We start from the raw sequence: 14,055 nt of genomic DNA on the forward strand, positions 1-14,055 counted from the left end.
GCTTTGTTGATATGTTTAATTTGAGAATCTTCAGTGAGTTTCTTTCAACAAAACTATGACTTATTGATCTCATAGCAGATGCAGGATTTGTAAAAAGTATGGAGGACAGTGAGGCATTATGTTTTTTTTGAGGACATAAACTCTAATTTTAACCAGAAGGGGGCAGGATTGAGTGATTCATGGTCTGAAGAACCCCATTACCAATATGGCAATCCTCCATCATTAGCTGCCCAACAGTTATCTTCAAATACTGGAATACCCAAACCTCCATCCACAGTGGGCCTAAATAGATGTGAGGTTTGGATAATCAGTCTTTTTTCTTTATTTTTATTGGCAAATTTGGAAAGCTATAGATATTTTGGTTAATGGCATTTACTCTTCCAGTTGTTGATAGAGGCAATGTCCTCCAGTATTCTATGCTGCATTTTAATTTATCAATAACTTCTAACATATTTTATTAGAGCAAAGTTCAGGATTGTTTGAGATTTTAAGTCTTAAATATGTGATTTAATCCTGAACAATCCTTATGGGGCAATCCTATAAAATAGCCTTTTCTCCAATAAAAAGTTACATTTTAGCCCAATTCATTGTGCAAATGAAATTTTGCTGAATGATTTAATATATTATAAAAGTTAAGGACAATAAACTTCAGGATTCATTAAGGTTACAAGTAAATCATCAGAGTACAGCATAAAAACACACTGATGTATCAGCTGGAACACCCTTGATGTGATGATGACTTCTTATCCCAACGGAGAATAACAAAGGGGACAGGGAACCTCCCTGTCTCTCACCTCCATACAGACTGAAAGGCTCTGATGAGCTAGTACTTGTTATGACAGAGGATTTAGGTGAGCGATAGATCATTTCAATCCTGTCCACAAAAATATTCCCAAATCAAAACCTCATGAAAGTTTCAAGCAAATTAGACTATTTAATAGAGTCAGAAGCTTTGTGAGCAAAGCACATTGAAAAAGGATCAAGCTGGGATAAAGCCAGCTTGATCTGGTTGGATAATTGCTGCTATATGTTATTTAATCTGGTGGGTAATACTTAAGTTAAACTTTTGTGATCAAAATTGAGGCCTAAACAGGTCTATAATTACCAGGATTCATGTGATCTTTTTTTTTTGCGCTTTAATCTGTACCAAAGTAATCTGTCAACAGTTTTCAATGCAGAATTTGCTGAGACATCCTTATGTTTAGTCCCTTATAGGTCCTTTATAGATCGCACTGCAGAAACAGGGTGAGTCTCCCTAAAGGATCACATACTCGTGCCTATTCTCCCAGCATGCAGCGTATATACTGAAATTAATAGACACAAATACTGAGCACATATGCTTGAGTAAAAAAATCCTCCTGAAACAGATGTTTCAGTTTGTATTCCACTGTTAAGAGTCTGCAGTGTAAAGACATATTGAGGGGATTAATCTGTATCATGTGATTCAGTGTCAGTTATACATTAGTGACGGGTTAGCTGTTGGGTCATCCAAACACATGTACCAGCTTATCCTCTTTCTTCAAGTGGTGAGGTGATTATGTGGTCATCTTTAGTATCTAGCGGTGATTTCCTGTTGTTCTGTGACTGACATATATATCATGTTATATATGATTTGATATATGGACACAAGACTATAAATGAAGTTTCAGTATAATTTTCTTCTCAGAGCCTAAATGGTTAACAACCACTGGTGAGAGGTAGAAAGACATAAATTATTAGCAACTTGGCTGAACTGACCGTTTGAACTGACACAGTTTTACGCTCCATTGTAGCGCACTGAACATTTTGTGTCCCCATTATGTTGGCAGAGGTGCAAACTGATTAATTTTCAAGCGTGGAAGGAAACCTTCGTTGACACCACAGCATTAGCAGTTTGATTGACTACTTATTGAAATTATTGGGCCAAACTGTAAAGCTTGGAGGTGGCCTGGCCATTAACATGCTTCCATTCCCAGTGTTCATGACCTGTTTATGGAGTTTCTGGTTTTCTGGACCATGAGAGAGCTAGAGAAGAGAAGAGACACAAGTACAGAAGGACAAACGCAGAAAGCGGGTCAGTCTGGCCACAGAAACAAATCCCAAAAAAAGAAACTTGCACAGTGCTCCAATGAGAGACGTCTGGCTCATTGCATCACTTCGGTCCAATATCACAAACAGAGTGTGACCTTAGACTGCAGCCAGGACTGAGACTGTAGCTCCTGAAATATAATCTTCTACTGACAGCTTCAAATTGTAATAAATGATGTTATACGCTTGAATACTCGAGCTCAACAGTTTCTTGGCTTCAAAAATCCATCATGTGCACACTTAAAAGGCACTTTTGTTCCTGTTTACTAGCAAACACATGAAGCTGTTGGCTTTGTTTATTCCAGACTTCATCATCTTCTACAACCACGATCACTCATTTGATGTTTGGAAGTGTAACAAACAAAAGACTGGTGTGTGAGTGATCAGATCAAACATTTACTATTTATTCCCTCAAAAATCAGAGAGATTTAATAGTGCTCCACGATAATAGGCAAGAATTGTCATCTGTAGCTAATTAATCTGTTCTCTCCCAAAACTGTGTCACAGCAGCCATGATAAAATGTTTTATTATGACCTCATTACTTAATTATTAACGTGTGAACAGTTTCTGCAAAAGCAATTATGTTCTTTTATGTGTAATGTGAAGATCATGTATCTCTAAAATGTCACTCTGGCATATTTAAAGCTTGGTGCTCATTTTTGAGATGATTCCAGTGTGTTTTGAAAGGGTTTTATGAACCACTCAGCAACAGAGGTGCCAGTCTGAATGATCTCCTCCACTTATGTCATAATTTTCATTATTATTTTTATTGGACTTTTAGCAGCCTTAACACCATGAGTTCAATTTGCATCTATCAGAGTGCAGGTTTTTACCTTCCTAGAACAGCACTAACATGTCTAACAGACTCTTATTCCATCTATGAGCTATGAGCTATTCATATATGGTTTAAATTAGTCTGTCGTCTGCATGTGATGGAGGTTGCCACATGGTTTTTCATTGCTTACTTTTGGAAGGTGACCACGGAGGATGATGTAAACCTGTGTACTACTGCATGTTTATTTTTTGTATTTGTTGCTAAATTTTGGAGGCATAAATCTGTAAAACTGGTCACAAATACTTTTGATTTTAAACAAGGCAAAATTTCCTAAAACAGCTGAGCACTGAAGTTTTTAGCAAATGGCAAACAGGAGTAAGTAGTAGCATTTGTTGGGGACTATTTTCAGCAACAGATTAAATGAACGTTTGCTGCTCTAGCGAGTGAGCATTTATGGAGTATGAGAGATTGACTCAAACTAAACTCCAGTGTGTGTTTGTTAGTTGTAATGGAGGAACAAGTCACACAGTGCACATACTTTACATTACTGATGAGTTTTTAGGCAATGGAAAATGATGGAATGTGTATATATATATATATATACATATATATAAATTAAGTATCAGTAAGTAGACAGCCCTGTGCACACACTTTAATGCAACAGTTTGGGGAGGGTTTTGCCAAGTTTAGGGTGGAAAATCTCAACTGGACTGCGCTGAGGAATGACTTAGACTTTATCCAACACGTTTGGGATGAACTGGAACACTGACTGTGAGCCAACATCAGTGTCCAACTTAACTAACACTCATGTGGCTGAATGGGAGAAAATCCCTGCTGCCAGCATCGTCCAACGTCTTGTGAAATGCCTTCACTGATATTGCAGCGGATTAATGTGGTAATGGTTTAGGAATGAGATGTATACATGGGTTTAATGTGTTGATATTCACATACTTTGTTTCTGTATCCACGTATTTTTGGCACTGTAGTGAAAGCTTAAAAATCATCAAATTTGGAGATACGCAGTTTTCACACAGCAGACATCGATGCCAGTTATTATCAGTCATACATCATACTATCATTATTCTTATACTCATTTATCAGACAGTGAAATATTGTGCCACATAAATTGAAGTTTTGTTGTTGTCATTAAAGTTTCTTGTTGTTTCCCCCCGCAGCCTCGCAGGCGGCTTCCTCCCTCCTCCCTCCCTTGTCTCCTCTCCTTCTCCTCCCTTTATCTCCTGCTCTACTACTCCCATGACTCGACATCTGGATGCAGCACCCTCTAATGATCACCCAGTACACTGCAATGACTCGCAGCCAGCCAGCTAAGGACGCACATACACGCACACAAGAAGACAAAACACACTCAACCTCTGATTTCCAACTCCTCAGAGAGACACGTTGCAATATTTTTTCTTTCCCTCACAGGCCCTATTGAACAGTCTTTATGCCTTTTCTCTGCTGTTCTTCACGATTTCTCATTTCCTCCTCTTTGCCTTTGCTTGATGTGTGTGCCGTCTGACAAAAGACACACTTCCTCTCCTCCCTTCAATCTTTTCATCTTTGTCTCATTCCCTCCTTCCTTGTTGTTTGCCATAGAGAGATCACTGAGACAGGAACCATAAATAGGCGGCCCGAGCGGGTGCTGCTTCTTTTTAAACCCGCCATCAAAGATATTCATCATCATCAGGCTATTGATAATCAAGCACTATTGAGCTCTTTTATCCTTTAAGAGAATCATGCACTCACACATATGTCTTTCTCCATCCAATCCACCTGTCCCATTGTACCAGACACCTCTGACAAGCTTTTTTTCTTCTTGCTGACAACAAAGGAGTGTATAAGAGAGAGAACGAGATCGAGGCGGAGTGTGTGGAGGAGGAGGGCTGAATGAGGCCTTCGACAGGCAGACCTCAGAGGAGAGTGCTTTACTCTTTGTGCTATATAGAGAACTGTCACTCAACACTTTGGGCTCGTCAGACAAACGGTCTCTCAGTACGATAGATAATGTCCCATCTGTGCATTTGTTTTTTGCCGCTGTCAAGCAGAGAGGTTAAATAACCAAGACTGAGCCAGCTGTGGTCGTCTCTGCAAATTACAAACCAGAGATTGTTTATAACTAACAAACTCCCAAATATTTTGGAGTCTCAGTGACCTTTTAGTCAGCGGAAGAACTGCCTGAGACAAGTATCAAAAGCACATCTGGGGTAAATATGAACACCTCCTCGCAAGTTTAAGATGAAGCAGCGACAGTTACAGGGAAGAGGGAGGTTATGCAAGGAAGCAGCAAAAGAGACTCACAGAGAAAAGAAGAGTGAATGGTTTGGTTTTTGGGGTGAATAATAAGAGCTGTGGGGGGCATCAGCCTCCTGAAGGGTCTAATTAACAGTTTAATGGGGTCCTGGAGCTCAGAGAGCGCAGAGAGGAGCACAGACCTCTCGCTTCTAGCCACAGTTTTAATGGATTCAGCCGACACACAACATAGCCAAAAAACTGGATTCAAATGTGTCAAAGAGTAAAGGTGATGGAGGGACTGGGGGGAGAGAGACACTACGGGGAACAAAATGAGAAGCGGACAGAGAGTGGAAAGAAAAGAGGGGAATGGAAGAGGATAAGAAAAAGCAGAAGTGGGGAAATAAGAATAGAGTATGTCACTTGCAAAAGAAGGAAGGGAGACTTATCTGTGAGACAGTAAAACACTGCCTTCAGGCAGCTGTCAGCCAAGCTTCATCGAAGCATCTTTCTCCTCTCTCTGTCTCTTACTCACTCACTCTGCCTTTCCCACTCCGCCATCAAAATACAGCAAATCAATCACCCTCCTGCAGCTACAACTCCGCCTGTTTAATACCCATCGATGACGTGACATCAGCAGATACCTTTTGATTAACAGGCTGATAAATGCAACATGCTATGGTTTACAAAATGTTGCCTGAGGGAGAAATCCACCAATCACTGACATATAGCTACACTTTCCAGCTTGGTTAGGATGCTTCTTGTGGGAATGCACCCATTTGGCTGTGTGTGTGTTTGTGTGTGTGTGTGCGTGTGTGTTATAATACGTGAGGGTGTTCATTTGCATGTGTGTTTCTATGTGTGAGAGTGGTTCTATAAATACAAGGTGTTGATGATGGCAGTTAAGTAATTAAAGGAAGGAAGGGAAGACAAGCAGGAAGCATGGAGCTTGAGAGGAAGAAGGGAAGGAGCCATTTTGCAAATCAAAAGAAGGGAAAAGAAGAGATTAAGAACCTGTCTGGTGTCATCAATCTCCTCTTTACAATCTAACTGCACAGCTCACCGCTCTCCATCTCCATTCATCAATGAGATACACGTTAAATCATAGCAGGAAAAACCTGCTGCTCTTCAAGTGTGCAGGGATGATTGATTGAGGTGCAGATCGCCCGTAGCACTTGTCTCCCCTCGCAAAGTTTCCCTTCCCACAACTCAGACTTTTCCCAGCCACAGATTATAGGAGCTGATGAGGGTCGATGGCTGCAGTCATCGCTGATAATTCACCCATCTGTATTGCTCATATCCAAATATTTGCATGCAGCGAGTTGCTTGCCAAAGTAGGTTTCACCGCTCTGACCTACTTAGGTTGTTTTAAGCTGAATGACGCCAGTGTGGAAGAGTTCTGACTAAGACAGGAGGCTGTGAAGGGCGGGTGCTGCTGCTGACAGGGTTTACATTACAGGCTGTTGTTCATTTCATTGCTAATCTTTTTCTCTTGTTTCCTTAATTACTCATTTTACTGTTGATGACAAATGTTATATCAACACCTCTGGGACACAAAATGGATTTTGTGTCTTAGCAAGAAGGCAGACTTCTCGAGCCCTGGCTCAAGCTCTGGGGTGGTGATGGGCCGCTGCTGAAATGATTGGCTCATTATTTTGACAGTACCTTGTATGGTATGACAACTGCAGAGCCGCCACTGATGCCCACGATCGGAAGAGCTGTCTGAGTGGAGAGGAAGTCCAGGATCTGTGCCACTTCTGCCACCTGAAGACAAAACAGACAGGCAAGAGTAAAAGTTCATTCTTGACCTTGGAAAAGTCAAACACCTGGGCCAATTATATCAGCTGACAAAATACATTTAAATGCTCTACCAAAAGATTATTTAAAAGAAAAACACTGTTTAAAGAAAAGAAGTTAACGTTTATTAATTTTTTTCCCACAGTCACTGTCAGTATCAAGTCATGTTTGTAATCAAGTAATTTAAAAGTTAGGTAAAATTGTAAATGTAACTATTTACATTTTGCCTCTACAATTTGATGTAGCTTCTACTCCCTTTACAATTTGAATACCAACAGCATAATTTAATTTGAGCAAAAATAGCACATGCTTGGCATCTCAATTAGTTCTTCTTTTTTGCAGCCCTACTTTATGATTTAAGCTGACAGGACAGGTGCTTTTTTACATTAAAGTGTTGCCTTGTGCAGCTTTAGGAAACATGGATGTGGGTGACTGAACACCGTGACTCTGGAGAGGATGTTTTATCAGAAAATCCAAAAATGCATAAAACATTTTTACCTGAGCGTCGGCACCTGAGCCAACATCATCCTCAAACACCACGCCGTGCAGCCTCTCTGTTGCCATGGTATCACAGAGGTGTGTCAGCAGGTCACGGGGGTTGGTGTCGTTGACCAGCACAGTCACCGGGCTGACAACCACGGGCAGGTCGACAAAGTTTTCCCCGCTGAGACGACCTCTGACCTCATTCTGGTAACTGGAGCCGCTGAACACCACCGCCACGTTGATGGTAGGGTGGAGGAGGAGCGGGCGGGCCTGCAGGGGGAGCGGGGAGGAGATGAGGAGGAGGATGAAGAGGAGGAGGAGGAAGAGTGGAGGCCAAGGAAAAGGAGGGGGGTGTCCCCTGGGAATGGCCATGTTGGCAGCCTACTGCCTGGAAAGGAGGGGTAGAAAGAGGGCGAGGGAGGAAGGGAGAATGAAGAGAGCAACAGTCAAACATACAAGCTGCTGATGATGTTTTTGACATAATTCATCATCATCTGTCATATCCATCCTTTGTTTCTCTCTCCTGGTCTGTCTCTTTCTGACCCTTTTGTATGACAGTATTAGCCCTGCATTTAGACTCCTGTGTCATGAGGAAACTGTGTGTTTGTGTAATCCTCCATAATCCAACCCCCAGTGTCATGACTGTAATCACCTCCCCATCTCTACACATCTCTAATTCAGCACAGAGACACACTCAAACATACACACCGTGTACAAGCAGGAACCTCATTACTGGGATTACATTACATTACATGATATTACTTCTCTAACCTCACGGTGTGGTGTAATTCGCGTAATGTCAGAAATACAACAAGTGAGCTACAAAAGCTACAACACTAATTGCTGTTGAAATCTGTCAACTTGTATGTAACTGACTGGTGCTGGTGCAAATATAAAACTGCTTTCAACGAAATTGTATTACTTGTGCACATGTTGTCAGAACCGAATGGATATCTATTTCGCAGATATTACTGAAAATCAGTTTTTACTCACTGGTGATGATTTCCTTATTTAGAGGACAGGATGATCACACACTAAGTTTTACTGGACCACCAATGTTTGACCACACTAAAAGCAGTTTTAATACAAGCTTATGGTACTGCCTTAAATAAACATTCACCATTGTGTCATCAGACAGCAGTCTCCAATGTTAAAGTCTGATGGTTTGTTGACCCATCCACACAAAACAGTGTGTTTGAGTTTGTGGCTCTATGATAATGTCACCTTAACTCCTGCCTTACTCCAGACAGACAAGAGTCATAATTACTACGACCTCTAGAGGGCTTTGTCACCTGAATGTAAACCTGCATCATTTTTTGGGATTTGCCATTAATGAAACTGACTAATCTGACAGCATGGGCGAAGGAGGCTAACAGTCTTCTGAAATTATGATGTAAAGCGGGATGTATTCCACTCCAAATTGCTGTAAGACTCTTCATGCCCACTTCTGAGCAATCAAATCAAATCCCTCAACGGTCTTAATATATAACAAGAGATAACAAGATGCACTTAGAGTATGTCTGAAAATGTTTAAATGTCACCCAACTTAAAGAAAGCTGTCTAAAAGATGAAAACAAGACTGCCTTGAAACATCTGTGATAAAATGCATTTATTGGAGCTTAGTGTTGGGTCATTCCCTCTTTAAATATGTGTCACTGCCATAATTAACACCCGACATTTGGTGTGCATTCAACATACAACTCACAGACACTTCAATCAAATGTTTGCTGTTTGAAGATCGTTCCTTATTGAATCAATACCTTTGAACCTTTTATAAAAGCAGGTGGGCTTTCTTATAGCAAATAAAGATCCACATGCACATACATATTTGGTAGGGGGTTTTATATAGTGTCGGTCTCATCTGTGGCCATCAGAGACACTCTGATAATTAACAACCCCTCTCAGCTTTGATTCAAAGCTCCTTTTAAAGCAACACTTGGTTAAATGTGTCCCTCTCTCCCCACCCCCACCCCCTTACTGTTAATGTTCCTGGCATATCAATCATTCCTCTTAATAACATTTTAAGCTTCTGGGCTTTAGGTACCCATAGCAATAAATACACAGTTTCAACCTTTGAAAGACAATCCCTCCCTGTTATTAGATGCTGCTGAATGGATCAACCTTTCGTCAATACAGGGTTATAGTTGGAATGATGGACATAAAGCAGCCTCAGTGCAGATTACTTCATAGACATGTGTGTTTTTACTACTTGTTTATGTTGGGTGGGTGATATTCGGGCCCACAGTTCAAAGGCATTTTGATGAAATTTGCTGAAAGATTTCTGCGTTTGCAAAAAGGTAAATGTTGTTGCACATTTTCCTTTTGTAAAACCGAATAATGTATTAGAAATGTATAAAGCAGCGTCATCTGCATATAGTGATATTTTGAACATTTGGCCATTTTAGATGTCGTATGAAATCCATATAAACAGGGTTTTATTGAGGGGTACACATAAAACCACATCTTAAAATCTAAAATATGATTTATGCAGATCCCCCACGAGTTTAAGCAGATTTTACGCACTGCACAGGGCTGTCTTACACTTTTTCACTAGTAAATCCAGGGATTTCTTGTTTTGACTCACTGAGATGACTTTATTTGTCTTCAATGAATCATTATATCTTGATGTGAGCACAGAGCAGCCATTAACCCACCACCCACTTGTGCTAGGTGGAGATTAAAAACAAACAAACCCCCCACGCAGCAAAACTCTGACAGAATCAGAAGTCACAGATATGAGACAAACAGAGTCTGATTGTATTTTAAACAATCTGTGAAAGACAGAAAATGTACTGTAGCTCTAGACATGTATCTACAGTTCAAGCAGAAAACCAGGTAATACGTATATTCCTCAATACACTTTTTTATTTATGAACCACAGGCATATAGCTAATTTTACAGCCTGGGAGTTACTGAGATTAATATTGTAGACAGAGACAACTTGATATCCTGAGGGTTGTGAGATGTCATTGCTTAACATTATTAAAGTCTGTGGATCCGAATATGTTTCTATTCTGAGACAGACTTATAACCAAGTTGCAAATATATACAGAATAAGAGTGTCTGCCATCTGGAGGATGAGTGTATAAAAGCTAAGATACTATATGAAGATACTATTTATATATGAAGATTCTTGGATATTGGTACATTTTCTTTTAATTCAGTGGTTTATGTCGCAGTAAGAATTGAATGAATTTTCCTCATAGTCACATGTGACTTGTTAAGAGTTCAAACTCACTGCATTTTCAAATGGTACTACGCAAATAACTGTAACGGAAAACAATCACTCACAAAGTGGGCAGGGTAAGCATTAGTAATATTTCTGCAGCAATCATGTAACTAAAAATCTAAAATTTAAAGCAACCAAGAATGAAAAAGAAGAAGTGTATTTGTGGAAACAGGAGGATTGCAAGAGATAGAAACAGCAAGAGAGAACAAATGAATGCTGACTGGAGGGATCATATGACTAGAGACAGGTCAAGTGTTCATTTAACAGTGTAATCTCTGGAAAAAGGCAGCATAATCGCGACTCAGATTAGCAGTGTGTGTGTGTGTGTGTGTGTGTGTGTGTGTGTGTGTGTGTGTGTGTGTGTGTGTGTGTGTGTGTGTGTGTGTGTGGTGGGGGTGGTTAGAGTTAGGGTGTGTTTGCTCCAGGTTAGCAGCAATAAAACAGAGTGTGATTATGACACATAAGCACAATGAGTTGCATTTCAATCAAACACAAGCAGAGCACACAAACAATCAGCTGACTATCCTCTTATCTATATTATCAAATATTGTGTAATCACACTAGCTTTAAATCCTGTTGTTTTTGTTCGTATTTTTTCCAAAATTGTATTCAAATGTGCAGATCAAGTGAGCGTGGTAGTGCATGCACTCGGTTTTCAGTTATTATGGAGATTTCCAGATGGAGTGCAACTCTGCCATGAAGAATAAACTCTCTCACTGGGACCGACGACAGACTGTGGCTGCGTCTGTATCGAAATGACTACACACATCCAAATTCATCCTACGACATATTATTAATGAAAACTAACCATGCAGCTGCAGCGATACATTTTGGAACATGTCATAGAGCATTGGAAGAAAGAAAAGCAGGATTACTGTGTGACAGTGCCGCAGAATGAGGAAAAACCTGTACCATCAGAGGAGTGTACAGCTTGTCATCTTTCATCATCCACCCTCAGTGTCTGTCCTCCATTACTGCTGGACCCTCTCTTAACCTAGAGTCAAATCCCTCACATTGGTTCAAGTTGATTTTAACAGCTCTCATGAAGATTTTATGGATAATTTATTAAATGATAAAAACAAACAGGCATACTTAACCCTCTTTGCCTCTGAAAATGTATCAAGAGACTAAAAATATCATTTTTCCATATAATTCCTTCATAATATGGGACAGCAAAACTATAATCTATTGTAATCTATATAATTTATAATCTATGCCAAGAATAGACAATATCATTATGCACATTATGAGAAAACCTGTTGGACCACATGTTCAGCTAATGCTTAAGCTTGTCCTCTGTTAAAGCACCATACACCTCCAGGGACATACAGTATATATACAGTAGGGAACATTCAGTCATTTAACTACTTAGCTGGGATATGATGGAGTCCCTATACTGAGTCCCTAGGGGGTGGAGAGGAAATGAGCAGAGAGGATCTAGTTGATGGGATGAGCATCGTCACCAGAGAATTAGCAGCATGTCTGCCTTGAACCTTGTTTTTTTTTTTTTTTTACAGCACCTTGCAAACTGATTTGATTGCATTAATTAGGTTGCTTGAATTAGTGGGTTAGTATTAAAGTAGTAGACAGCCTTCTTGTCATCATCATCATAGACGCGGTGCTCTGACAGCTGTATGAAACGTCAGGATTCTCTCTAGAGCCTCATTTATGCAGACTCGAGATCAGTCCAAGAAATCCCAGTGAAAACGTATTCTGCAGCAACAAATTCATTTCCTGATACTGCTATTCCTACTACTACTGGAAATCCTAATTAATGCTGGTTTTTAAGCATTTCAAGTGCAAGAATTACTTCACTATGCTTAACTCTGATGGCTGGAAGCTATATTCAGTGTCATAAGAAGTATTCAGATCTTTTACTTAAGTACAAGCAACACCACAGTGTAGAAATACTAGTTTATAAATAATAAGTCGTGCAATTATTTACTTAAAGTAGTAGTTTTTTTTTTACTTTTAACACTAAAAGTACAAAAGTACTTGTAGCAAAATATACATAAAGTACCAAAAGTAAAAGTACTCATGATACAGAATGTCTGCTTTCAGAATAATTTGTATTGTGCTCTTGGATTGTAATTATTGATGCATTGATGTCACTTTAATCACTTAAAAGTTGCAGCTGGTAAAGATGGGGCTAATTTTAATTACTTTATCTGCAGGGCAGCTTGTGAATTTCCCCTGGGAAACAACAAATCTTATCTTAACCTATAATAATACATCATAATTTATTAGTTGATTATATTTAGCATTACAAATCTGTGAAGTAGATTATTTTGAACCCCATTGTTTTGCCCTGCTCTCATAACTCTAATCAGCATAATTCCCAGCCTTAGCTGTTTTCAGCTAAAAAGCTCTGATAAACCTACTTTACACAACCTGCCCAGCGCCGAATGTCACAGGGACAAAGATAGCAATTAGCTGGTAAACACAGCAGAGCATTTAGCAGCTAAAGAGCCAGATATTCCCCTCAGAAGTTGGTAGAGTATGAAAACAGAGCTAAAAAAGAGAGCGATTATCGGACTTAAATTCATCAGGTCATCGGAAACACCACCCCAGATTTATGCTAATATTAGTGTTGTGTTTACAGCTTGTTTCTGCTGCCTCCAAGTGGCCTAAAAGTCAAGGAAAGAATTCAGTGGAAAGAATTGTTGTTTTTGGTGTTTTCATTGGATTTGTTGAACAGACTACATTACCCTTATCCACAACACTCTAATTATCACACCTAATATTTTTTTACCTCATAAACTGCTAAGAGGTTCATTTCCAGTCCACTGAATCACCGCCTACACCTCCGATTTTTTGTCAGCAATAGAAATAATGAAGGGAAAATTACTTTACCATTCAGTTTGATTACCTGGCAGCACCATCTTATTGGTGAGATTGCATTTTCAGCATTTAGTGAAACAGGTTTGAACATCAACACGTCAGTACACTAGGGAAAAAAACCTCCTGACTTCAATCACACTTTGGATTAATGAGACCCCACACAATGAAACACTTCCATCACACTTTCTTGAAGTCACCATTAAGACAGCTACATTATCAGTTATGTATATGACAGTAAACACACCATGGAGCCTGAACCACGAGCAGCCACTCTGTCAACGTCAACCAGCTCAGCCGTTCCACCCTTCTTTTCCTCTGGTTATCCCTCCATCCCTCCATCTCTCCTCCTTATGGATGAGTGGTGGAGGACAAGTTGATTTGTGTGTTTCACATGCAGCTCTCACAAGCCCATGCTCATGTATGCACATATGCCACACACACACAGACACACACACACACACAGCTAATAACCATGCAAATTAAACTCACAATATGAATAAATGAGTGTCACGTCATGCTTATTATGAGACATATCACACAACGTCTGCCACATAAATTTATCATAATTAGGGTTTTAACTGTTAACATTGCAACCCCGTCTCTCTGTGGGTTCCTGCTCTCACACATAAA

At 39.9% G+C, this 14,055-nt stretch overlaps 1 protein-coding gene across 1 annotated transcript in view; it reads right to left on the reverse strand.

Moving 5' to 3' along the window:
* The window catches only part of LOC139219783 (glutamate receptor ionotropic, NMDA 2C-like), a 40,233-nt gene extending 32,506 nt beyond the window's left edge, over positions 1-7,727 (reverse strand). The window contains exons 1-2 of the mRNA XM_070851742.1: positions 7,371-7,727; positions 6,741-6,839 (exon numbers count right to left, since the gene is read on the reverse strand). Coding sequence (XP_070707843.1) covers positions 6,741-6,839; positions 7,371-7,727 — 456 coding nt within the window. The remainder of the gene's footprint in view (positions 1-6,740; positions 6,840-7,370) is intronic.
* Positions 7,728-14,055: the final 6,328 nt, after the last annotated feature.

Source organism: Pempheris klunzingeri, chromosome 20 (genome assembly GCF_042242105.1).
Source record: "Pempheris klunzingeri isolate RE-2024b chromosome 20, fPemKlu1.hap1, whole genome shotgun sequence".
Taxonomy (NCBI): domain Eukaryota; kingdom Metazoa; phylum Chordata; class Actinopteri; order Acropomatiformes; family Pempheridae; genus Pempheris; species Pempheris klunzingeri.